Genomic DNA, 24,740 nt, shown 5'->3' on the forward strand with positions numbered 1-24,740 from the left:
AAATGATGAGCTGTATTTTCCAGCCCGGCAGTTTGCTTACCTTGCCCCTGCAAACAGAGCGAACACAGTCTGTCATTTGTCCTGTCTCCAGTCTGAAGGCACGACATCGTTTCAGCTCCTGGTCCCACAGCTTGACTGCTCCTCCTTCCTTTGAACTGTGAAGACATCAGGAAGAACCATGAGCACAACAGCTGCCACAAAAAGGACAATTCAAGGATGAAAGAACTACATTATTTAATGTACTGCACTGCAAATGAGGGATTTTAGTTTGTTTTAAATTGTTTAAGATTCTGTTTGCCTGAACAGTTGATGCTAACATGCTGAGCCTCACAGCCCAGCAAAAGAAAAACTATTCTAAATCCTCCCTGTTCTACTTTACAGAACAAGTTGAAAGATGGGTGCTGTTCAGCTTAGTCTCAATGAGTAGCTCTGAGGGAATCTGTCTACTCAGAACAGTTAAGCAGTTATCTTATAGTCAGACAGGCAGAGGTTTTCAAGTTAGAGTTGAGACAAACAGAAAAGGTATGAATTTTATTTCTATGAAATAAATGACAGATTATTTTCACTTCTGTGAAAATGTCACTATTTTCACTGCTGTAAAATAAATTACACAGATACAGCAGACACAACTAATAGGTATTAATTATGCAAACACTAAATATATTTCCCTCTACAAAAAAACTTCTTGTGTTTCAGTACAGAACACAATGAAATAAAAAACAGTTTCTAAAAAGAAGAAAATGTTTATTGAAACAGGGATAAATCTGGCATCTTCAGTTGAGCTGGGACATGTCTAATCTGTCTTCAATCTCCTCTAACAGAAACAGAAAAACAATGTTCCACAATATCAAGCTGCTTGTGTTACAGCTTTGATTACTGAATAATCTTAAAAAGAACTTCAGAATGTTTAATCACAATTACTGATTTGTACTACTATTCCTATTATTATTATTATTATTAAAAGAACTATAATGAATTATAAATTGGTACTCCTTGCAGTAGTATATTCTTTGCTTCCCACTAGCACTGTTTTGACACATGACCGATCATTATACTCAGCAAGAAGATTTTACCAAAATAGGCTGGTGAACTGCAACTAAGGCAGGAAAAAGCATACAGTGCTCCTAAATGAAAATTTGTTTTGCATACTGTCAATACTTCATTTTCCCACAGGAGATGAATTCTGGGTTCTTGTTGTTATTCAATACTATTTGTTTCAGGTCAAATACCAACGATTAAGAGCCTCTGAAGCTAAGTGGTAGAGAGAACACCCTCCAAATAAAATCACAACAACATTTATAAATAGTAGAAGGAAATATTTCAAGCACAGAAGTAAGTTTTCAGTTCAGTCTGAAAATATAAGTGGCCTGTGTCCTGCCAAATGTGGCACTATCAAGTCATCAGATGGACTGTATTACAGCTGAAGCTTTTGCTTATCACTAGGAAGGCATAAAAAAAATTTAAATGCTTGAGGAGATATTTTGCTTGCAAGCCCAGAAAGAAAGAATCTTGCTGTATCTTAGATTTGAGAGAGGACAGCTTGCCTCTGCCATCATAACTAAGCAGATCTTTCCTTTGAAAGAAGTTGTGCATCATACTGCTATAAAATTTATGACTCATATATTCAATCCCAACTGTGCAAATCCCTTGGGTTAACAACCTCAGTACATCTTCAGTTTAAGAAGTGACCCACAAGGACTAGGTAACTTTTTGGTGCTTAAAGCTAAATGGCTGCTGGACCTAGAACATCTATAAGAAAATCTAGAAAATCTAACCATTCTATGATTCTAAATTTCAGACTAAATGCTTTCTTTTGCAATAAATAGGGGAAAAAACTGAGTTGAAGCTCATATGGGATTACCTCCACTTTGGAGGTGGTGACTGCTCTTTCCTTAATACCTAACAGGATCTGAAAGGGACTACTGTTCTACCTTTAATATCTCAAATAGTGTTGATGGGACGAATCCAAACCATTTCTAAAGAGAAAATATGCATGCAGAAAAAAAAGGAAAAAGAAGACTCACGGCCTTTCCTTGCCTCCTGTAACAATCAAGCCATCCCTTAGTGTGGTGTACATGGTGAACACAGGGCCGTTGTGAGCCTTGGCCACAATTCGTATCAACACATGATCCTTCCAAACACAAACATCTCCACTGATAGTACCTGTAAATGTCAAGTTATTCTGAAAAGGGGAAAAACATACTCATCATCTGATTCTGAGCAAGGTAGGAAAAAAAACATTCAGAAATAAATACCATTTGCATTTAGAGGCTAAATTGCTTTTGTTTGCTGCTGCAGAAGAGGAAACTGTGGAGCTGAACAAGCTTCTTCTGAGACAAAATCAAGAAGAGAACTCCCAGAACTGGTCCCCACAGAAATATGGAAAACCTCCCAGGTTTAGCTTTATTCACTTTGCACAGCTTTTCACAAAATCCCTGGAAGCTCTGTATCCTCCAACCTCACACCAAACTTCAGGCCACACAGCATACAGCCTGATTCTCACACTAAGAACCTGTCTCTTCCTAAGAAATTTTACAGAGGTTTCCCAAACCCCTGACTAATGCCTGGGTTGGGCATCAATAACAGTTATCATTTGGAAAATATCTTAGTGTTTTGTAAGACCTTCATATAAATCAGAGAGACACCACTGTGTAAAAGAGATGCTGCAGCAAAAAAAGGCAACCACAGCCCAGTTAGAGTATCAAAGATCAAAATCAGTGAAAAATCTGTCTGGACCAAACAGTCAGATGGTCAAACAGGACAGAAATGCAGACAATCAAAGCAAAGGACCACTTCACAAAAGGAATCTGTGCCTTTCTGCCCAGCTGAAGCTATGAGTACTGCTCATGCAGAGCAACTCCAGACTCAGCAGTGCTGTGGAACTTAGCAAGATGGCCTGCACATGTCCCAAAACCCCCAAAGCAAAAGAAACCCCTAGTGCAGTTGCCTTACAGTGTCTGACATTAACAAATGCCCTAGGACGGCACTGCTCTCTGATCACCCATGAGCAGTAGCACATACAAATGACAAAACCATCACTTTCAGGTGGGCATAAAATCAGCCTCATTTCTACTGTTTGCTTCTTGCACTCTAGGCTCAGTTTTGTTTTACCAGGATTAAATAACAAGCAGTTTTTTATCAGTTCAAGGCATCTATGTTTTTTTTCCAGAAAACATACAAACCTGTAGCCTTTTCTATTATAAAGACAGCTGGTACTAGTTCTAGCAGGTAAGTATTAGGAATGCTAAACTGAGTTTAGTAAAATAATTTATATACCCATTAACCAGGTTATAAAAGTCTCACTGAACTGAATAAAGGCAGAAGGGTAAAAAAAAGTTTGGTTTCATGCATTTTCAGGTGGTTTGTTGAAGTACGTACCGCTCCAAAAGCTACAGACAGCATGGTCTGCATGCGGGCATCTTCTATGGAGCTCAGCAGCCCTTTTTTACTGAGGAGAGCTCTTCCAGCCAGTGTCCAGAACCTTACATGTTTTACTCCCACAGAAACAAACTGTGTATCTGAATCTGGCCTGAATTCTGCTACAAATATACGCTGGTTATGACCAGCTCGGCTGGCAATTTTGGCACCTGGCAGAAAGAAAATGGACATTGTGACTTTGCTGAGAAAAATACACATTTCTGGTTAAAAATATTAAAATAATTTTGACCCATATGAAGATTCCTCAGTTGGGATCCTTAGCTGCCATTCTGAATGTGTATCAACCCTTAAAGATGAACACAGGCATGTTCTGACCACACATCCTTCATCCTACCTAAGATTGTATAAGATGGACAATGCATCCATCCCCACGGGATCTATCAGACAAGCTATGAAAGATCACTTGTTATTAACTTAATAGCTGATAGGAAGTAAACCTCTAAGACTAGAGAATCAGATCCATAATCTGCATGGCTTTGTCGGACAGAAAGGAGACAAGGAAAGGAGCTCAAATCTCTTTAGCCTAAATCAGAAATACAGATCAAAGCTGATCTGAAAACATGTAGCATAGCTTAAGGCAACAATTATATAAGATGCATAGCGGAGTTATCCTGGAACCCTATTTCTGCAATTTGCAACTTTTGGGAATAATTTCAGGAGTATGACAACCTAGTCAGTAATCAGACTTTAGAGAAGAATAAAGTAGTAATAACACTAATAATGATGATGACAGTTTTTAAGAAATCCCTACATTCCTCTTACTGGGAATCAGTGAACTATCTTGACCTTTACACAATAGTTTCAAAGGAGATATATTCAGCAGTCACTAGATTGGGTAAACACATCTATTTTAGATCTTGTTGTACAGAGCATAGTGCACAGCATTTATTTAATAATTTTTGATCGGCTGATGCTTTAAAGTTACACTTGCTCTTGACTCAAGCCAACATACCTCTAACAATGTAAACACCCTCTGCAAAACCAGTCTCTTTCCTACCTTCCTGCCACTTCCAAATGGTAATGGTGTGTTCAGGATCCAGCCCTACGGACAGCAGCAGTTTGCCAGTGGCACTGAAGCTGACGGAGCAAACGCCCTTGGAATGGTAGCACCGCAGCACCGACAGCGTCTGCTTGTTCATTGCATCCCACACGTGAATAGAAGGAGCTGTAGCTACACAAATAGAAAAACATGCCATTAGTAGTCATTTTGAAAATGTGTAATGATTTACTTATTGAAGCAGTTAGTACTTTTTCACGAGACAAAATTGCTGTGATCAGATGGGGGAAAATATAGGAAAGAAAAGAGATTTTGGCCTCCATTTGGAAAACAATTTATGACAAACAGGATCATTAGGTAGGATGAACAAGTTGGCCACATTACATAATCGAAGGTGCTAATTTGTTACTTAACTTGCTATGGGACTCATGTAGCACAGCAGAAGTTCTAAAAGCAAGAGCTGTCTTCTCCTGTTTTGCTCTTATTAAAACATAGAGCACCATGTTAACTCAAAAACCTTCATAAATAAAGCTGCTCATCAAAAATGTAACCTCTCCATGGGGCTTTTGGACAACTGATGGCTACAGAGAAATCAGTTTACAGTGCAGGGCCAAAATCTCCTTTCTACAAAATGGCCACATGTCTGAAATGCTTGCCCTCTTAGGAGAACATCAGCCGAATTGTCAGCTTGCTTACTGACATAGAACTGCAGCATTGAGTCTGCTTTGTTTAGACTGCGAGCTCTCTGCAGTAAAAAATGTCTTTCCATGCTACTAATGTATGTGATCATCTCTAACATGATGACAGCTGTTTTTTCCCCAAATGCAATGCCTGCTCAAAAGATCTTGCCATCCACATATATAGTTTACAATCTCTGAGCAGCATCTAAGGCATTTCCAGCACAGTAAGATTCTCAAAATTCTTCACTTCTGATCTCTAATATATTTGACTGCAGAGTCCTAAGGTTACTGGTTCTTGCCATAGATCCAGATTTACATAAACTAAATTCTCTTTTGGATTAATGCTTTGTGTTTCTAATAGATGAATCTAGGCCCTCAAAGGCATACATGTGATAGGAAACATTAGGCACAGGGACTTAGGCAAAATTTCAGCCACATGAAACTCAGTTTTTGAGCACAATTCCACAGCTGTTCTGAAACAGTCTTTAGAACATACTTCCTCATTTCTTTTATTTCCTATTTGAATTTCCTCTCATGGCAGCAACAAGGTGTTATCATTACCTTTCGAAAGGTACCACAGCATAGTATGGCCATGCCATTAAAACAGAAAGGGCAGGAGTTGACAGCAACTAGCACTTCCCAAGAATTGTCAGCCCACTCCTTGCTGTTCTTATGGGAAGCTGAGGGAAGGGAAACCCTTATTATGGCTCTGAACTGTTTTTCACTCTCCAACCCTCCTCTTGGTAAAACTCTCTATTACCCTTGAATAGTGCACCTGCTCTATAACCTTGGCCAGGAGTTTTCTTTTGGGTGGCAGATAGAAATTCTCAGCTAGTTTTCCTGAGTAAGAACTGACAAAATCATTCAGAGCAAGATCTGCAAGACAGAGAACATGGACTCTGAGGTCCTTCCATGTGATGGAGTCCTTCTGAAAGTCTCTGTCCTGAAACTGAATCCTGCCTGTGTACTCAGCACTTTTACAAGAGAGATGTTCTAAGGCATCATCTCCTTCTGGGAGCAGTTAGATAAAGCTACCATGGGCTGGCAGGACAGAAAAAATCTTTAGTAAGGTGGACCAAATCTACACCAAATCATTAGGAAACCTTAATTACCATTCCAGGCTAGTACAAACACTACTGCTACAAGAACACCTGCATCACTGTAGACAACTGAAAATTTGAACTAGAAAAGCAAAAGTTGTTGGCAAGGATGCCAAAAGCCATCAATAAATTTTAAGTAAAACTATTCAACTTTCCAATGAAAGCAGGCAGCAGCTTGGATTCCAGACTAATGGTTCCAGAAACAAGAAAAAATTTAAGAGTGCTCGTTTCAGGCAGCAACAACAGAATTTAACAATATACACAAGCACAAACTGAAGTTGCAGAAGAAAGAAGGCACGTGAGACAGGGAAAGTGTCCAGCTACCCTATACAGTACTATAGATGTTCTTTCATATAAATATCCATATCATCATTGCTTTTTTAAAATACAGGCTAGAAGTGTGGGAAAAAGTACCTATACTCTTCCTGCCATCCTTAGAGCAAGCACCATTTGCCATATTTAAGAGAAGTAAACACACATTAAAGATGTCAATGTACATTTGTTCTTACAGAATAAGCTTTAGATCCACATGAAGATTATTACACTTTCTATTACACACGACCACATTTATGCATCTCTGAAGATTCTTCACAAGACAATTATGGCTGCACAACAATGAACTCATTCGCACATGATGGTGATGAGTTTTAGAAATTACAGTTGAAAAAAAAACCACATTAATAAAAAATATCTCAGTTAAGACCGTCAAATGTCAAAGACCCAAAATGATAGAGGAAAAATTAAATTGACATCACAAAAAGCATTTTGGATCAATGGTAATAACTGCATGACAATTGTACATAAATGTGAAAGGTGATTTGTTTTTTCACTCAGTCACCTAGGCCTCCTCAGTAGAATTTACCTTAGAAAAGCATGTTTCAAATTACACTCAACTGAAGGTCCAAACCAAATGTTGTCAGCCCCAACATGTCTACAAAACTGGCAAGCATACCCAGGAATGCTACAGCAGCAGTATGTATTAGAACTCACTAATCACTAAGCAGCAAGAAGGGAATATGCTTCAACAAGAGTAGTTTTTAAGTGTGTTCTAACATTTTTAATTTTTCTATATTTGCAGTATGCCGAGCTGTTTTGACTTCTATTCAGTGCTGACAGTAATATGACTGATACATAGGATTTAATAAACTAAAAATGAATTCACACCACTTATGGCTCTATAAAGCTGCAGATGGCTACTAGATAGACTAACTACACCTGAAGATGTCAAAATTTTGTTTCCCTTACCTGACATATCTGCTGAGTCTCCTGTAATGGAAAAGCAGCAGAAAAATAATTAGATCAGAAATAAGATAAGTGCTAAAGAAAATATATGCCACATTCAGTGTAATTTCTTAACACACACCTTGATGTCATCTTTTTGCATTGCAGCAGCACCAATATTGCTGTTAAAGATGAGTAATTACTGATAAAAGGAGGTCACATCAGAAATAAATCATAGAATGAATATATTGAATGAATGAATATCTTTTGATTTCCATTTCAAGCTACAACACAAAAATCTAGTTTTGGTGTATGTTAGGTCGCTCTCAGCCAAAATAAATGAAAAACATATTTTTTCATGTCATTGATATTTGAAAAAAATAAATGAGAAAAAATGTTAAGAAGTAGCATGTGAGTACCTGGAGATTCAATAAATCTTTATAAATCATGATGGTAACACAATTTGTGCCAACCATATGAGTAGGAAAAGTAGCAGCAGTTCTTTATAGAGTATATACACTTCTCAACATCCCTTCAAAATCAGAAAATAAGTGCTGTTTTAAGATATTTCACTTCCATTTAATTTTCTGCTTAAAAGTATATGTAATTTCTAAGTGTCATCTGCCTGTGATTGCTATGCCTTAATCCACATTACAAAACAGTTAATAATTGTCCTACTGCTAATTGATGTAGAAATTATTATGAAAATAATAAAAGGATTAAGTCCTGTGTTTTGTCTCGGGTAAGATGAACACTGTAGAAGAAAAATTTTCACATTCCTCCACTACAGAAAGGCAAACAGGGACAGATTAAGAAATATGATGAAAAAGCAAGTTCTTAAAGGCAATAAAAGGTTTGTAACTCTGCAAATGTTCAAACCATAGACAAATATCTGCTGATGAATTTTTCCATTTAAATAATCTCCATTAAAAATTTGTTTTAAATGATGTGAGGCAAGAAACTCACCAGGAAAGAAAGCTATTTTAGCTAAGAGGCTACTATTATCAATGAGTCAATTTTAATGAGACAGGCACCTAAAAATCCAAAAGACACAGAAAAGCAGGTAATAAACTCTGCAGAACTGATTTTATTTATATAAAACCTCTAAAACACACCTAAACGAAAGAAAAAGTTATTTTGGCTGAAATCAAAAGAGGGGGTTTTTTTGTATTCTATGCCCTGAAGAAAATAATGTGTGTTTGAATCTGCTGAGAACCAACAGAAGATATGAAAACTACAATCAAATTGTAGGGCTACAAAAATCACTTCTACAAAATCTAGAAACAGCAATTTCTACCAGCTATGCCAATGCAAAATGTGGGGGTTTTTGTTCTTTTTTTTTTTTTTTTAACCTGGTTAGTTCATAGACCTTTATGTCACTATGAAATATATATACGTTTTCCCTCTATATCTCAGTTTATCTATAGGGAACCCCATTAGGGTTTTGGTTCTGCCTTTAATATTACAACTATAACATATCCAACCACCAAGTAGGTATTATAGAATGATCTGATGAGGTAAAACCTAATAAGACTGACATGTATTTTAGGAAATGAAGGTTAGCTCTATTCAGCTTCTTTGGAAGGGCAGTGACTCTTTGGAAGGTCTAATGCAAGCTGTTAGTTCAATACAACCAGACTAATGTAATGGGGCTTAAGATTTCTGAAAAAATAGTTTTGATAATACTCCAAGCAAAAGATAAGTTTAATCTTTCATGCCTCAATATTTTTTGTCATCTTCATTCAATTACACTCAAAGGAACATATAAAGAGGACAGGTAACTGAGTAACACTCATACAAACGGAGATAGCATAATCAAATATTTTATGATTTATCATGAATTTACAAGGTCCTGATTGCATGCTGTTAATTCTTTTTACAAAAATACAAACATACCTACTTGGCCAGTTGCCACTATGTTGGTAAACTTGGGATGCTGATTCACAGTGAGGCACAAAATATCATCATTGTGTTCCTGGTAAAATGACTGAGAGCCTAAAAATAAGAAAAAAATAAATCAAACCATAGTTCAACTTTAATGAAAACATTTATACACACATAGACATGGCTAATGTTTGAAAATTTCATAGTATTTGTTAGAAAACAGCATTATGGTCATGTTGCATTTTGAAGCTTAAAACCAGAAAACAGAAACTCCACATTATTTATCCAAACTTCAACACACAGCCCTCAGCAACTCCAGACATTTCCCTCAAGTTTTCCACATGAAGTTGCTTAACTGTCTCCAAATGGCATTGTGTACTTTTTTAAAATACACAACTAACTGGGTTATTGTGAAAGAATATACATGATACAGATGACTGAAAAGTAAACCAAATCAAAATGTTACCTTGTTCTTAGAAAAAAAAAAATTACAGTTATTCATTGTTCAGCTCTTTTCATTTCTGTGATCATTTCAACACGCAAATTTCAGAAAGCTAATACCAAAAAAACCAAATCTTCACTTCCTTAAAGCTCAGCCTCCAGGAACATTTCAGTACACTTTTTTGTTTATATAGCTATTATGAATATTCTCTACAGACTGAAATTTTAGGAACAAATATTTTTTTTTCACATACTTTTACAATACTTAAAGTATATTAATTACTTTATAAATTGTAAGTCCATGAGTGTGAAGAAACATTTTCCCTCCAGTGGGTTTTCTCCTACCTGTTGCCACATTATACAAGATGCCAACAGATGCAGTGTGATAAATTACATCAGCACCATCATTCAAATAGTGCACGTTGTTTCTGCAGTCCTTGCCTCGGTACCCAAATACCAGCTCCAAAATTAGGTCCTAAAAAGATATTCACATCAGTAGATTGAGCAAACCTTAAAGCAGTTATGAATTTCTTAAAGCGGTTATGAATTTCACATTCTTCTGTAGGATTTAATTTTTTAAATTATGTCCTTATAAAGTAAGTGACATTCAAGGCAACAGAAACTGGGCTGGTGCCTCCCCTGCCAGTTTACAGAGCTGCTCATTCTTGTCACACACAGCTGTGTCACCCTTTTCCCCTCTCAGGGGGATGCTGCAGAATGTGCATAGAGTACGCACAGACATATATATACACTGGAAGAGATACTCATACACATGAACATAAATAAAATGCAGTGAAGAATAGAGTTAATTAATTAATGCAGAAGACACTAAGAAACAAAGAATGACAAACACCGGTCCACAATATAATTCCAGCCAGCAACTAGAAATCCAAATTACAATCTAAAACTTCTAGAGCACTGATGTCAAAAAGCTGTTTTTTATGGTACACCAAATATTTTGCAGAATCAAAAATATTCAGATTGGTAAAGAACGGCATTTTCCAAGGTTAGATGAAATTTTCACTTCAGATTAATCAAAAATTGGTATGTTTATTTGCAACTGCCATGTAATGAAAAAAGAGGTGGCAAAGCTAAACTCATCATTAATAGAATTTTAAAAATTATTCTTAAAACTCTTATTATGATGAATTTAAATGGAAGTTTTTAAATAAATTCTAAGAAGATTGGAATTTAAAAATGCTTAGTTTTATTAGCAACAATACACCCTTTAATAATCCAGTTATTTATACAAGGCATCCTGCTTTCTACAGTCAGTTCTAGGGTTTCATGATTACTAAGAACTGAGTTATACTCGATTTTATTTGCAATAAAAAGAAATAGTCTTTTTTTTTTATTCACAAGAAAAAATTATCTCCCACTTTTTCTACTCTTTACCTACTATTCACTATTTCCACCTTTGATATATTTAGAATAAAATAATCATTTAATGTATTCATAGGTGTGTCAGTTTCTGGCAAAACAAAATCCTAAAGGAAGAAGCGAAAAGCACCACTTTTCTTACCTCTATGGGTCTCTTTTTTTTCCCCACATTGTTTGTCTGCAGTTTCTCCGGCTGAGGCAATGCCCTACTAACTGGAGGTCTGAAACAAAGAACTGTGAATAAGAGAAGGCTGTCCGTCACCCATTCCATGCTAACAGCAACCTTCCAACCTGCTAAGGCTTTGGGAAATCTTACAGCCTGTCCTACTCAACTCACATGCATATTCATCTTCAAAACAAATATGTCTGTCAAAGGAGAAGGACAAAACCTAAAAATCCCCTGTTTAACATGCTAGGTCCTCTAATTCTTCAACAATCCATGGAGCTAATGCAAAAGCTTGTTTTAAAATGACTGAGCACTTTTAGAATCTTCTTCACTTTTTCAAACTATGTTTTTAAGGTACTTTCATCTTCTCTGCAGCAATTTTACTGAAGAGAGGCTTAGCTGATTAATCTAATAATGCCTGTTCCCACATGCCTTCAGCAGACCCCTAAGGTTTTTTTCCTGTTTTTGTAATAGTTTGTAAAGAACTCCTGGTGCACCTGCCCATCCACTCCTACATCAACTGAAATGTGATATTGATCAAACCTTATGTGGAAGAAAACCAAGACCACGCAAATGCAGGAGTTACAGCCACAACCTATGTTCCACTGCTCTGAATAGCCCAGATTTAATTAAGAACTCTCAATTAGATATGTTTAACAAATATCCATAACAACTTTCACATTACATTCAACTGTACCTATACAAAGAAACACAAACAAATAAGCTTTATTTATTAAATATATGCAACTATTCGTAGTAATTTGCAGGAGCATTGATTATTGATTCCATAGATACAGTATTTGTGGCTGTGATAACAATCCTTTAAGCTTGATCTTTAAGAGGAACAATTTAGTTTAAAATAAATTCTATGTATAAATTCAGTGATATCCAGACTATTTAGTCCAGTAGGCAGTGTGATACACTAATATCAAACATGAGGCAACAGGTTGCTATTTCCTTTTTAGTATGAAGTACTTCTATTCCTTTTTAGTATGAAGTACTTGTAATTTCATCTCTGATCTTGAGTCATGACTTTGATTCAAAATAATGACTGCATTTTCTCAGAATGATAGAACATGATTTGTTTGTACACTGTGTAGTTTGAAGGACACGTGAAAAGCATTTTTTCAGTTATTCAAATAAACAACCATTTTCTTGGATTTATTTCTTCATTGTTCCTGCCTAACTTTAGAACAAATGTCAGGCATTTGTTCATTTGATCACTCCAGCGTAAAAGTCTTTGAAAGACTTTATGTTTTTAATTTCTCATTTGTCATGGACAACTCTGCAACAGTTTCATTACCATTCCTCTAGAAATTACCAAAACATAGCATAAAAAGTCCTTCTTCCACTTGTCAGCCTCATACTTGACACAGAGCACTCAAACCTCCTCTCTTTCCTCTTCTCCTACCCTGGCCCTAATTAACTTCTGTCCCTGAAACAAAGAGGGAAAAATGAGTTGGAGGGAAAAAAAGGGAGAAAAATTAAATATAGAAGAACATATTTGAGATTTGATGAAAGCAGTAGAAATTGAAAGGACATGATTCCTCTTATAGAGGTTTACTTTACTGGAACTGAATATTTCTCTGCTGTTTGGTTCTAAAATGTAAAATTTTTTTTTAACATTTGCTGTCTGTAAATCCCTTGTGATAGAAAGGGAGAAGAGGTAAAACAATCTCACATTTCACAACTGCCTGAGAAGACCATCTATACTTAAAGGCCCTACAAATACAAATAAACACAAGTTGATATCATCCTTAAGTAATCATGAGAGTACATTCATACATTACCACACAACAAAATAAAGTGAATGTGTATTGGTCAGGAAAGCTTGAGAACTTTCACTCAGCTGCATTATCTCACAGGTCACCTAAACAACTTCTCTAAGGATCTGGCCAGGAAAGGGTAATTCTGTATTGATCCAGAACAGTGGAACTGGAATGCAAATTACAAGCATGTATGGACTCTCTCCCCAGTTAAGTTTCAAGATAACAACTTCAGGATTTAAAAACAGGAATGCTGAAGGACATGAGAATACATTTTCCAAGTCATTTTTTGAATGTGTGAGAGCTGAAAATATTTTTAATTTGTTGTGTAATGTGCAGCAAAGTGACTAATGGCATATAGAACACACAGTGGTCATATATCTGCATGCATAACTTGCTGCATGCTCAAAAACTGTGTGGAAAAGATGGGAAAGAGAGCATGAATAACATGTTGGGGTGAATTCAGGTATGGATAGGGCCAGCTTTAGCATGGGGAAGGAGAATTCAAGCCATCTATCATAAGGGAAATAAATACCACAATACTGGCACTTTATTTTCAAAATTAATATATATTTGGTAAATGTATTTTAATATTTCTTGTTATGAAACTATAAAAATCAAGTACAAGCATTTTGAAGTAGTTTCTGAAAAAAAAAAGTATCTTGTTCACAGTTTTACGCATATCTTAAATATTACTGCCCATTTTTGTATGATGTATTTCATTCCATATTTTCCTCATTGATACTGAGTACCTAAAGTTACTAAGAGAACAAGGAATGATTTTTGTTATACAGCATATGTAAATTACCACCAATTCTTTTAGTTCTGTGGTAATTTATAACAGTGTGATTTACAATATTTATTTCTGTTTTAAAAACCCAAGTATTATTTTGGGCACTATTTGATAGAGCAAATTACAGTAGTTGGTAAAAAAGAAAAAAAGTCCCTTCCTGTGCAGGGCACCAAAATTCCACTTCATACTTAGGGGGACTTGCAGAGAACTTAGCAATTGATTTTGCACTCTTCAGCATGAAGTGTCTTGCTCTGCCCTCCCCAAAAGGTGTTGACAAGCATGAAGTAGAGAATGAATTTTTAAAGAAAGGAGGACTTCTTTCCATTTACTCTTGACAAGTTCTTCAAAGTCATTTGTGAAGCTTCACACAAGTCTGGTTTCCGTTAGAAGATAATGAAGGCTGGTAGTTTTTAAGTACTGCTTCTGGACAAAAAATGACTTATAATTATTTCATGTGTTCTGTGAGCAGTAAGAGCCAGTTTATACTCACTAATGCAGACACAGGGAATCTGATGCTCAAACAATTCAGTAACACATTCACCTTGGCAAATCAGGTGAGACTGTCAAATCATCACATGTAAAACAGTTGCCCACTAGGGGGCTGGAAAAATGCTAATCTTTGTACTTTAATAAGTATTACTGAAGAATACTACTTGTGAAACATTGGAAAGTATAATAGTGCATGGAGTTGGTGTTCATATTGGTAGGTAAAACAGCATCTAGCTCATTGTATGAAATAGAACTGCAATGCATATATTTATATATCAGATTTTTCATACAGCAATATTCTGAACAGTGATAGGTGCATGTTATGGCACCCAACATGACAGATGGCTTTTTAAGGAAAATGGGAGGTGGCAGTAAAAGATGGACTAGATAGGAAAATAAAAGCATTACCTGGAACCTCTTTTCAGCAGCAGATGGGAAAGAGAAAAGGATTACTTATACAAGTTTGGCTAAAAGTTAGGTGCCAGTGAATTATTTGTAGAGATAATTATTGCTGACTTCCTGGTTTGTATACTCCTTTTTACAAGGGGATGAGTCACTTCATAGACTAGATAAATCTATTATTTGTATATAAAACTCCCATTCACTTAAATGGGAATTATGAACATGTGTTGGCATGAGAACATAACTCTTTGTGATAACTCTGCTGTAAATAGAGAAAAAAAGCAGAAGCAGAAAAAAAACCCCTCTGAACTATACCAACACCTGAATAACTCAAAGAAAGGCTGTGCAGGTTTAACTTCCTGAAATAAGCTGATGGATGGAACAGGCAACTCGCTATTAAAGACAGATGTCCAAGTTTAGTCACAAAAATACATTAATTTTTACTAAAATAAAATTATCTCAGCTAACCAGAATGTGTGGGGTACTGAGCACTACTGATATGTACTATTTTTTCATGACTACTTAATTCAGTTTATGTTAATTGAAGACACTTTGCACTGGATAGGTTTCCTCAGTCATGTATGATGGAATACTCCTATTATTTGGCCAGCCAAAAACCCTCATTAATAATTAAAGCATATGGGCATGTACAGATTATTTCCTAATATTTGTAATATGCAGGGGTACCTTATAAGAGTTTGATTAGCTGGTACACTTCCACTGGTTTGAGAAGCTCTTTTTTTAAGAGCCACTAAACAATATCACTAGGTGAACACTAGGTTAGTTTTTCTCACTTATAAGTTAAGCAAAATAATTTAGGGAATTATTTAGGAAAAAAAATCCCGAAAAACAATGTTAACAACTCACCAATTTACAGATTGATTTTTTTTCCCATTCTGAAAACAATGGATTTTACTAGATGTCTTCTAATTAGTTTTAACTTTATTTTTCAGTCCAAGATTGATGCACTATTTATTCATATAAGAAACAGCTAAACCTTTCCCACAATAAAATCCAAATGTAGCTTGAACAGGCTTTGCAGTCAATAGCATGCAATTCTTCAAATTAAAATACCTCCAGATATTTTTCACAGTAAAACAGTGAAAAATTTTAACTGAAATTTCTGGTTATTTAATTTTGAGATCTCTTGGTACAGCCATTTGTCTGTAAGGTACATTAAACACAGCACTGCCCCTTTCACAGCCACAAATAGCCAGCTTCAGGCAGTATAAGAACAGAGTAAGAATGGAGCATTATTCTCCAGAGGCATCTCCCAACCTTCAGTGCTGTGCAATTCAGGGAGCAGCAGAGTCAGAAGCATTTTCAAAATCAACCATGATAGACTTTTTTCTGAGTAATTTACCTAGCACAAAAACATACTAGGAAAGAACTCTTAGCAAAGGATAGAAACAGTTTTCAAGTGTGTTTTGTGCTGCTGAATAGCCATACTGTTATTACACAACCAAATTAGACACACAGTACACATCTTTTCACATAAAAATATTACCTATAAACATTATTATTCAGAAATGATAAATAATTCAAATTACCAACCTAAGTGCTGCCTCACAGCAGTGCCATTTTGTGTTTCCAGCAGAACTTGAAATAAGTACTGCAATTTCAATGATATAGCTGGTAATTTCACTGCTAGAGCATACTGTATCATTAGCAGAGCTGGCAGTTAACACTGCAAGCAAACCTTAGACCAACTGAAAGAAATCTGGAGTTCCAGTCACAGAGGCAGCTCAGTCTGCAGATCTGAAGGGTGGTCTGACAGCCTCAGGATTTGTTGTGCTGCCAATTTAACAGCATGTGCACATATTGTAAACAGAGCAGGCGCAGAAGTTGATAACCTCATGCAGGCACCTACACCAGAGCCTGCTGCAGGAGCAGGATGGGGAGCCAGCAGCTCAGACCCTCAAGCAGCACAGGTGCACTGGCAAAACGCTGCAGCCAAGGCAGGGGTGCTCCCTGCACCCCTGAAGCTCCATCAGCTCCAGCAGGGCGCTGCTCACAGAGTGCAATGTGCTCACTGCACTGCTCCAGCCTGACCTCCAAGTGTGTGCTGCAGACACCCACAAACCCCTGGGCAACACCTCTGGCTCAGACAGGGAAGTCAAGCTGTTCCTTAGCTCCCCTAAAATATTGAGGAAAGGAGGATGAGCTTTGATCACCTCCTCCTAGAACACTCTACTCCTCTTCACTCACATCAGCTCAGCGTGAGAGCTGCACTTATGTTTTGTCCCTTAACCCTTTTCTATTTATTGACATGCTACTATTTAATAGTAAAGAGGTAAATCCCTCACTTCTGTTGCAAATTGTAACTACTTTTCCAAGCTGCTGAAGTTATTAAAATCCATTTAATCCTGGACTTCAAGTACATGAACTTACCTTACTACCCCCTGCCTTCATAGGAAGCAAAAATAGAGTAGTAGAAATAAAATAAAAATTAGTGTCTATGACAGATCTCTGAAACAATTACCAATCTTATACAATATTAACATCAGAACAGAAGTCAAAATACATACAGTAACCACAGTCTGGTTTTATTCTTCACAAAAAAGTCTTGAAGTTTTAGGGCCCCAAACTTTTCAACAATGCAGGTAATGGAATTATTTTATGATCTTTTTTTGCATTCTGAATCACAATTTAATTACCTTACTACAGAATTAATTATCTTAGTAATTTATCTGAAACTGAAAAACACAATTCACTCAGCTTCCAGAAACAGCTTTTGAAAGAAACACAAGAGGCTTACAATTTCATTAAAAGAAAAAAAAAATCTTTAATCAAAGCTTTCATGCCATGCACATTATTTCTTTTTGATTTCCACATCAAGTACAGCTAATTAAAAAAGAGAGACCATTTTTCATAAATGCAAGACAGCGAACCACAGCTTTATACTGTGGTTATCCCTGGTTTATCCCTGGTTCATCCCTCCTACAGTAACACAACTTAAAAACAAAAGATGGTGTGAAACTCCCACCAAAGTCACACTGCATTTCTCACCAGGGGTAGCACAGACCTGCCCAGCTTCACTGTGGAAAGAGGCTTGAACATTGCCACAGAACTCCTCACATTCCTGCAAAATTTCCTACCCTTCCATTTCCCCAGATCCTCACACTCCCTTATACCCTGCTGTTTTCCTCACATCTCCATCTGTAGTATTAGAATTCCCCAAATGCTGTACTAGGAGTTCCTCCTTCCTTTTCCCTCACATACACTGCCCACATCAATTTGGTGGACAACAAACAACTTTCAGGGTCCCATGCTCAGCTGCAGATTCTACAACAGATAACGTTCTAGAGGTTATAAATTGTCTCTGTCATTTTGCATCTACTTTATTTTCTGGGTTTATTGTAGTTTGCTCCCCACCCTATTCTCTTCCAAAGCATACAACAGTGAACCAAGATCTAAAACTAATACTCTAAAGCAACCAACTCCATTTTCCAAAATTCATTAACAAAAACTGCAGAACCACTGTGGACAGAACTTTTCAAAGAAAGGTAGAAGTTAAGTGAAAACTGAAGCAATGCAAGGAGCAATTAGACTTTAATTCAGAGCAGTTTCTTGGCAGAACCAAAAACATTAGAGCTGTCCTTCACTAAAACAATTGTACAGGTTCATGCCTATAATGTCATCACTAACTACCATTCAGTACTTCAGTTTCAAAAAAAACATATTATTAAACACCAGCAAATAAGTCAATCATCTCAAGGAATTCCCCAAACATAAAAATATGCATACATAGTTTTTAGTCTTTTGTGCTGTATGAAACTAGGTACAGCCTAGTCCTTTGGGTCACCTTTCCTTTTTTCTTCAAAGAAGTATTTGGATTCTTTTTATACATATCCTTTTAAGTTGAGAATCATATATTCCAGTATAATTTTGTTCTACTACTGTATTTTCACGTTGATTTCTTGGCTAGAATTGTAATTTAGTAATTACCTTTCATCTAAGGTTGGCTCCTTTTGTTGCAGATGAGGCTTAATTCCAAACATTGGTCTAATGTTTGTTGATAAGGCTTTGATGGTGTAATTAATTTCATTTTCCCTTGTCACATCACTGTCATAACCTAACAAAACCAGAGGGAAGAGTATCAAACCAAAATAAGGTACAATAACAACCACTTAATCTTAATTTGTGCAGATTTCAACAATGTACTACATTACAAAAACAATTATAGCATCGATTATTAATAACATAAATACATAACAGAAAGAAAGTAGCTGGGAATCATGAACATTGTTAATAAAAGGCATTCAAAGAAAAAGAATTCCCTACAATATCTTTGTGGAAAAAAAATTATTAATGAGTCAAGGGACTTGAAAAGCTACCCCATTTCTGCTTGGTTGGCCTTAACTACAGTCACTGACAAAGAACCTCACTACCTGACACCTGCTCTTAAGACCTGTAAGATTCAGTGCCTGGTTGTTCTCAGTTTCAGGATCCATCCATTGCCATGGAATCTATAGGTCTGCACAAGGTTCCTACACAATGCTAAGGGCCAGCAAGCCACATCAGGATGATGTTTACTATAGCAAAATAAACATGTTGGAAAAGTTAAGTTGTGACAGGGCTGTTAATTACTCTCCATTATTTTGTTTTTGCAAAGATCAAAACTACCAATGCCAACAATGTGATGGTGAATACTTCTTAACTCTAACTGAATTAATAGGAATTGAGCTAGAGAAACTTTTGTGGATAAAGATGTCAATGTCTTTTCTTGTAAATCTTCACACACCTCACTCTCTTTCAGAGTACTTTTGAACCCACAGCTTAAGAGGGTTCTGTGTAAAGCAGCAGAGGCTTGGGGAGATCATAGGGCTAAGATGTTCTAACAGGTCTCAAGCAGAGGCTGAACAGAAAGTCTGAAGATGGCAATTTTTGACTAAGAAAGTTAAAAGCTGACAAGTCCTCCTATAGGCAATTAAATTACTCTGTGTATTCTTCAGTACTTTTGAGAAGAAATACAGTGATTAAAAATTCTTTTCCAATGAATGTTTAATATGTCTTTAATATTTAATGTATTTCTTTGGTCATTTATCTCATTTTAGTGACAGGTGAAGTTAATTTATTACACAGAACTATTTAATGAGTAGAAGTGATAGTTTAAAAATTCTTGAACACTGAGGAATTGACAAGGAGGAAAAGCACACTTGGGAGAAAACAAGTCCATAAATTCTTGGAATTGTAACATGAAAAAGAAAACATAAGTACGGAAAAACCAGCAGAAGTTAATGCTACAAAATAGAATTAACACTTTATAACTACTGATATTGTGACCTTGAAATAGGTACATAAACATCAGTCTACTTCAGTGTCCTATGTCTCCATGTTATGGAAGCAGATTCTACAACATCCAGATAACTATGATCTCACATTATACAGATTTCAATATCATTTCTTAAGAATTGGTGACCAAATTCCAACTGTGATGATTCTATTTTAAACATAGATTTTGGGTAGCTATGTATAATTGATGCTTAATATTCTTAATTTAGAAGATATCAAGAGTTTCTTTATGTACTCTGATTCAAAGCAGTAACTCAAACACTTCATTATCATTTTCTTCACAGCAGTTTATCAGTCCTTTCCCCAAAACCAAATTTTATTTAACTTTTTTGAGGAGTATTTGCCACTTAAGATAGAAGCAATCTGTAAATTATTTCTAAATTTTCAGTTTTCCATTAATAAAGTCTTCTTGAAATAGCACAATCCAGCTAGTTGTATAAATTATTACTGACCTCCATCTTCTTCAGAATCCAGATCAGACTCCTCACTGTCACACTGCCTGCTGTCCCGATGTCCTTCCATCTCATAAGTCCACAGCATCAGGGAGGTGTCAGCTCCCCCCACAGTGACCAGCAAACTGTCGTCGTAGGTCCAGCGCACGTTGGTCACATGGGTGCTGTGAGCAACATACCGCTTAAATTTTCCAAACTTTCCCTGAAAAGGGCAAAAAGAAGGCAAAGAGCAAATTTACCCAGTCTGCTAGGCAAAACTGAAATAAGTTGCCTGCACAATGACATCATCTTAACTTCTTCACAGTTCCTGCTTCAGCTGTTTTGTAGTTCACATGAATTTAACACATGATTTGCCAAGTGCCCCTCCTATAGCAACTTCATGAAATGTTGACTTTATCTTCATATCAAGCATGAAAGAGTTAGTCTATAAACATATTCCAGCAATAAACACTGGATCACTTTTTCTAAGAGAGACAATAATCTGAGTTGGAATAAAATTCACATAGAATATTTTGAGTCAGTACTTGTGCACTGTTACTATCCTTAGCATAGCAACATTTCAAAATTGAAGACACATTTTCCACCAAATATACAGGAAAGCAGGAGGTACTTGAAGAGCAGTAAAAACACAATGTACTTTTGGAATAGCTTTTCTATGATGTGTGATTAAATACTATTAAAGGTCTTCGTCTTAGAAAAAAAAATACTAATATTGGAAATAATTAAGGTCCTTAAAATCAAAAATGCAATGTAGATGAAAAATACATGTTCATTGTCTTCCAAAGCATTCTCATTCTTAAAGTTGTTCCTATTCATTTGTCACAGTCAGCAGCAGGACACTGCATGAGATGGCTCTGCATTCTGACCTGGAATGATCATTCTTACTCACTGGAAGTTTAACACACTGCAAACTGCAATGCAATACTAAATGCTTTCTTTGATCAAAATGAGAAAAATATTAAAGCATTATTTTCTTCTGAGTGATGAATTTTCACAGTTTTAAAAAGGCAGATTTATTAATAAATACTTTCCATAAACAGCTGAAAATTACTTACTTTAGCAGGGTATCGAAACAGTTTCACAAATCCAAAATCATCTCCTGTGGCTAATACTTTACTGTCACTAGTGAGGCATGAAGCAGTTACATCTGTGACTTCACCAATTATTGGCCAGATCCCTTCACAGCAAGAGCCCAAAACACTTGTCCATGATGCCCAGCCAATCTTTTCTACCTACAAAAATGACACATTTGAGGCAGAGAATACTTCTTAGGCATTTTTCTTCCATATCCAATTTCAAGAAAAATTCCTTGCATTGAAAGATACATCACATCTAAAAGACAGTATTTTAATATATTAATCAGTTATTTTTTTGCCATTCAGAATTTCATCTGAGACCTGTAATTTTACCTCTATGAACTTTCAATTCCAAAACTTAAATAAGTATTTTGAAAATTTTTACCTTAGCTGCCCTTTCAGGCTAAAGAAAATAAATTATGTTTTCCAACACTGCCTTTCAATGGCATGGAAAATATAACTTGGAAATTATAAATTTTTGCTCTCTGCCCTATGACAATGCTCTGTATCTGAGAAAACAAAAGAAGTACAATATACTACTCCTGCCTATATGTATTATGTAAACTGTATTTCATTGTTCTATAAAAACATGATGTTTTCTATAGCAAGGTTTAGTAATCTGCAATAGGTTTTCAAAGGTGTTTAGAAGTACCAGAAAAGACACACAGAAGTCATGTTAGCGAGATGTTCATTACTAAATCAGCCAAATGTCTGTTTCTTAATAGAAGATAAAAATGTGAAAACCCCTACATATTATATTATTTTAAAAGTTTAAAATTACAGTTTTATGCATCATTCCCTCTTATGTAGTATAGGTGGCTGCATAATAATTTAATTTGCAAGCAAGTTAAGAAGGCAGTACAGTTCCTCACCTCCAAACTCGGGATAGTCTGCTTTTTCCCCCGAGGGGCTTCAAAAAACAGCTGCTCTTTAGCACCAGTGTTGACTTGCAAAAGTTTTCCTATAAAACATATGACATAGATATTGTATGTTAACATAGGAGATTCCCTTTTGCAGAAGGAAGAAAGAAAAGTTAGTTTAAATTTTTTATTGCAAACAGCATTATGTAAATTATTTGTTTCTATTGGAAAAAAACTGCACACATAAATAATGGATCTGGAAGTATGGTCTTCTAAAGAAACCTAAGTCTTTTGGCCCCTTAAATTCACAACCCTTTCTGCTCTCTTTGAAAACTGTACTAATGCATCACTTTTCTCTCCTTATTATGGCTGTCCCATCAGATGGTAGACAAAATGCACTGGGTGTAATTCAAAGCTTGTTTATGATTACTGGCTGCTGATGTCCTTGGGATGGAGAAGCACAGATGCTGCCTGGCCACAAGCTGATCCCAAGCAGGTGACTTCTTTACACCTTTATACTACTTCATTTCTGAGGGAAATTCTCACCAATGCTTTTGTCCTCTTCCTTTTCAGAATCCTCAAAGGAAGCTAACTTACAACATTCTTTCAAAATAATCAGACTCTTTCAGAAGTTATTATATAGAGGAATAAGAACATGAACAAATAGATTGCACAATTGCACAGCCTTGCTTTGTAATGAAACAGGACTAAATTTAGTATTTTAATTAATCACATATTAATACCCTGGAACAGAGGAAATCCAGTATTTTTGCTATGTGTGACAAGGATATGTTCTCCTGAGCTACAAGCACATAGCACAGTATTTTATTAAAGGAGTAGAAACATGGAATCATAGAAATGTTTGGGGTTGGAAAGGACTTTAGAGACCATCTAGTTCCACCCTCCTGCCCCTAGACCAGGTTGCTCAGAGTCCCATCCAGCCTGGCCATGGCCACCTTCAGGGATGGGGCATCCACAGCCTCTCTGAGCAGCCATTTCCAGTGCCTCACCACACTTACAGTAAAGAATTTCTTCCTTGTATCCAATCTAAACATGCCCTCCTTCAACTTAAGGCCCTTCTCTCTTGTTCTATCACTAACTGCCCTTGTGAAGTCAAATGATAAACAGGAAGGATTTTTTTAAAATCCAAACAAACCAATAAATAGAGACAAACCATTTTACTTCAAATTGTAAAATTTCTAAATATGTATGTGGCAGTAAAAACCATGGGTTTAATATTTATTTGGATGCTATGAGAGCATACTCGTAAGCTGAAAAATCAAATCTGCCAGTGATACCACAAATCCATACTATACATGTTCTTAATTAGTCTATAATGTAATCAGTCTTCCAGTTCTTTTTACAATGAATGCTACTTACCTCTTATGTCCCAGTCCATGTGTGTGATATAGCTGGAAGCTCCCTTGCAGATTCCTACTCTTTTACTGCTCATTACATTGTAAATATCTACAAAGTTGTCACAGGATGCCACAGCTAAGTACTTTCCAGCCCCTAAAACACATCAGTACAAGCACAAAATATTTTTTAAAAATTTTAGTGATCTTTGTATTAAACACAAGTAAATTCTGGAATTTAGCCCTACGCAATTTCAAATTCTTTGATATCAGCTTGCTAATCTATACATATTCTCTGCCAAACTGATTTTCATATCACATAATGAAACATAAAACTATGGTATCATTACATTTTCAAACAATGAAAACCATTTGCTGAAATTTTAAGCATTTATGGTATTCAGAGAATGATAAGGCTTGGGGAACCAGAAAGTAATGTTGTAGGGGAATTGGTATCAGTAATTTGCATCAAATTTCTCCAACAGATGAGTATTTTAACTAAAGTAGGCTATGCATTTTGAGTTCCTAAAATATGAGCTATAATGATGGGAAAAAAATACCTAGCCTCACTGAGAGTGCTAAGGGGGCAAAAATAAGAAAAAAAAGCTGCAAGATGTTTTTGACACATCAGTTTCAAGTATTCTTATTAGATAAGAGTAACATCAGTGATGTGCGAAACTTACGCAGGTCATAAAGAGTAATCCTAGGGAGCTGCTGGATATTCACTATTTCAAACTGGCTGTTGTGTTCAGGAGGTCATTGTAGGCAAACATATTCCAATAATCTCATCCTTAAATAAGCAACACAGGACTTCACACCATGGTCTTTTAAAATGTTTGAATTAGTTTTACTGACCTATTTTTTACATCTAGAAGTACTACAAATCTTCGCTTCTTTTATCTCTTACATGTGATAAGTCTCATTTGAACAACTTTGGTATTAAAA

At 36.0% G+C, this 24,740-nt stretch overlaps 1 protein-coding gene across 5 annotated transcripts in view; it reads right to left on the bottom strand.

Annotated features, from left to right (window-relative positions):
- Positions 1-24,740, bottom strand: part of EML5 (EMAP like 5) — a 99,618-nt gene that overhangs the window by 9,922 nt on the left and 64,956 nt on the right. For 2 of the 5 annotated variants that reach the window (XM_058026821.1, XM_058026820.1), the window contains exons 23-35: positions 23,821-23,952; positions 22,453-22,541; positions 21,560-21,736; positions 20,505-20,706; positions 18,706-18,832; positions 11,284-11,362; positions 10,107-10,236; positions 9,333-9,431; positions 7,461-7,481; positions 4,436-4,609; positions 3,379-3,587; positions 2,025-2,182; positions 41-155 (exon numbers count right to left, since the gene is read on the bottom strand). In XM_058026821.1, coding sequence (XP_057882804.1) covers positions 41-155; positions 2,025-2,182; positions 3,379-3,587; positions 4,436-4,609; positions 7,461-7,481; positions 9,333-9,431; positions 10,107-10,236; positions 11,284-11,362; positions 18,706-18,832; positions 20,505-20,706; positions 21,560-21,736; positions 22,453-22,541; positions 23,821-23,952 — 1,712 coding nt within the window. Of the gene's footprint in view, positions 1-40; positions 156-2,024; positions 2,183-3,378; positions 3,588-4,435; positions 4,610-7,460; positions 7,482-9,332; positions 9,432-10,106; positions 10,237-11,283; positions 11,363-16,708; positions 17,164-18,705; positions 18,833-20,504; positions 20,707-21,559; positions 21,737-22,452; positions 22,542-23,820; positions 23,953-24,740 lie in introns of those variants that run through there. The other 3 variants (XM_058026822.1, XM_058026824.1, XM_058026825.1) reach the window with 3 other exon arrangements.

This window comes from Melospiza georgiana, chromosome 6, assembly GCF_028018845.1.
Source record: "Melospiza georgiana isolate bMelGeo1 chromosome 6, bMelGeo1.pri, whole genome shotgun sequence".
Classification (NCBI taxonomy): Eukaryota; Metazoa; Chordata; class Aves; order Passeriformes; family Passerellidae; genus Melospiza; species Melospiza georgiana.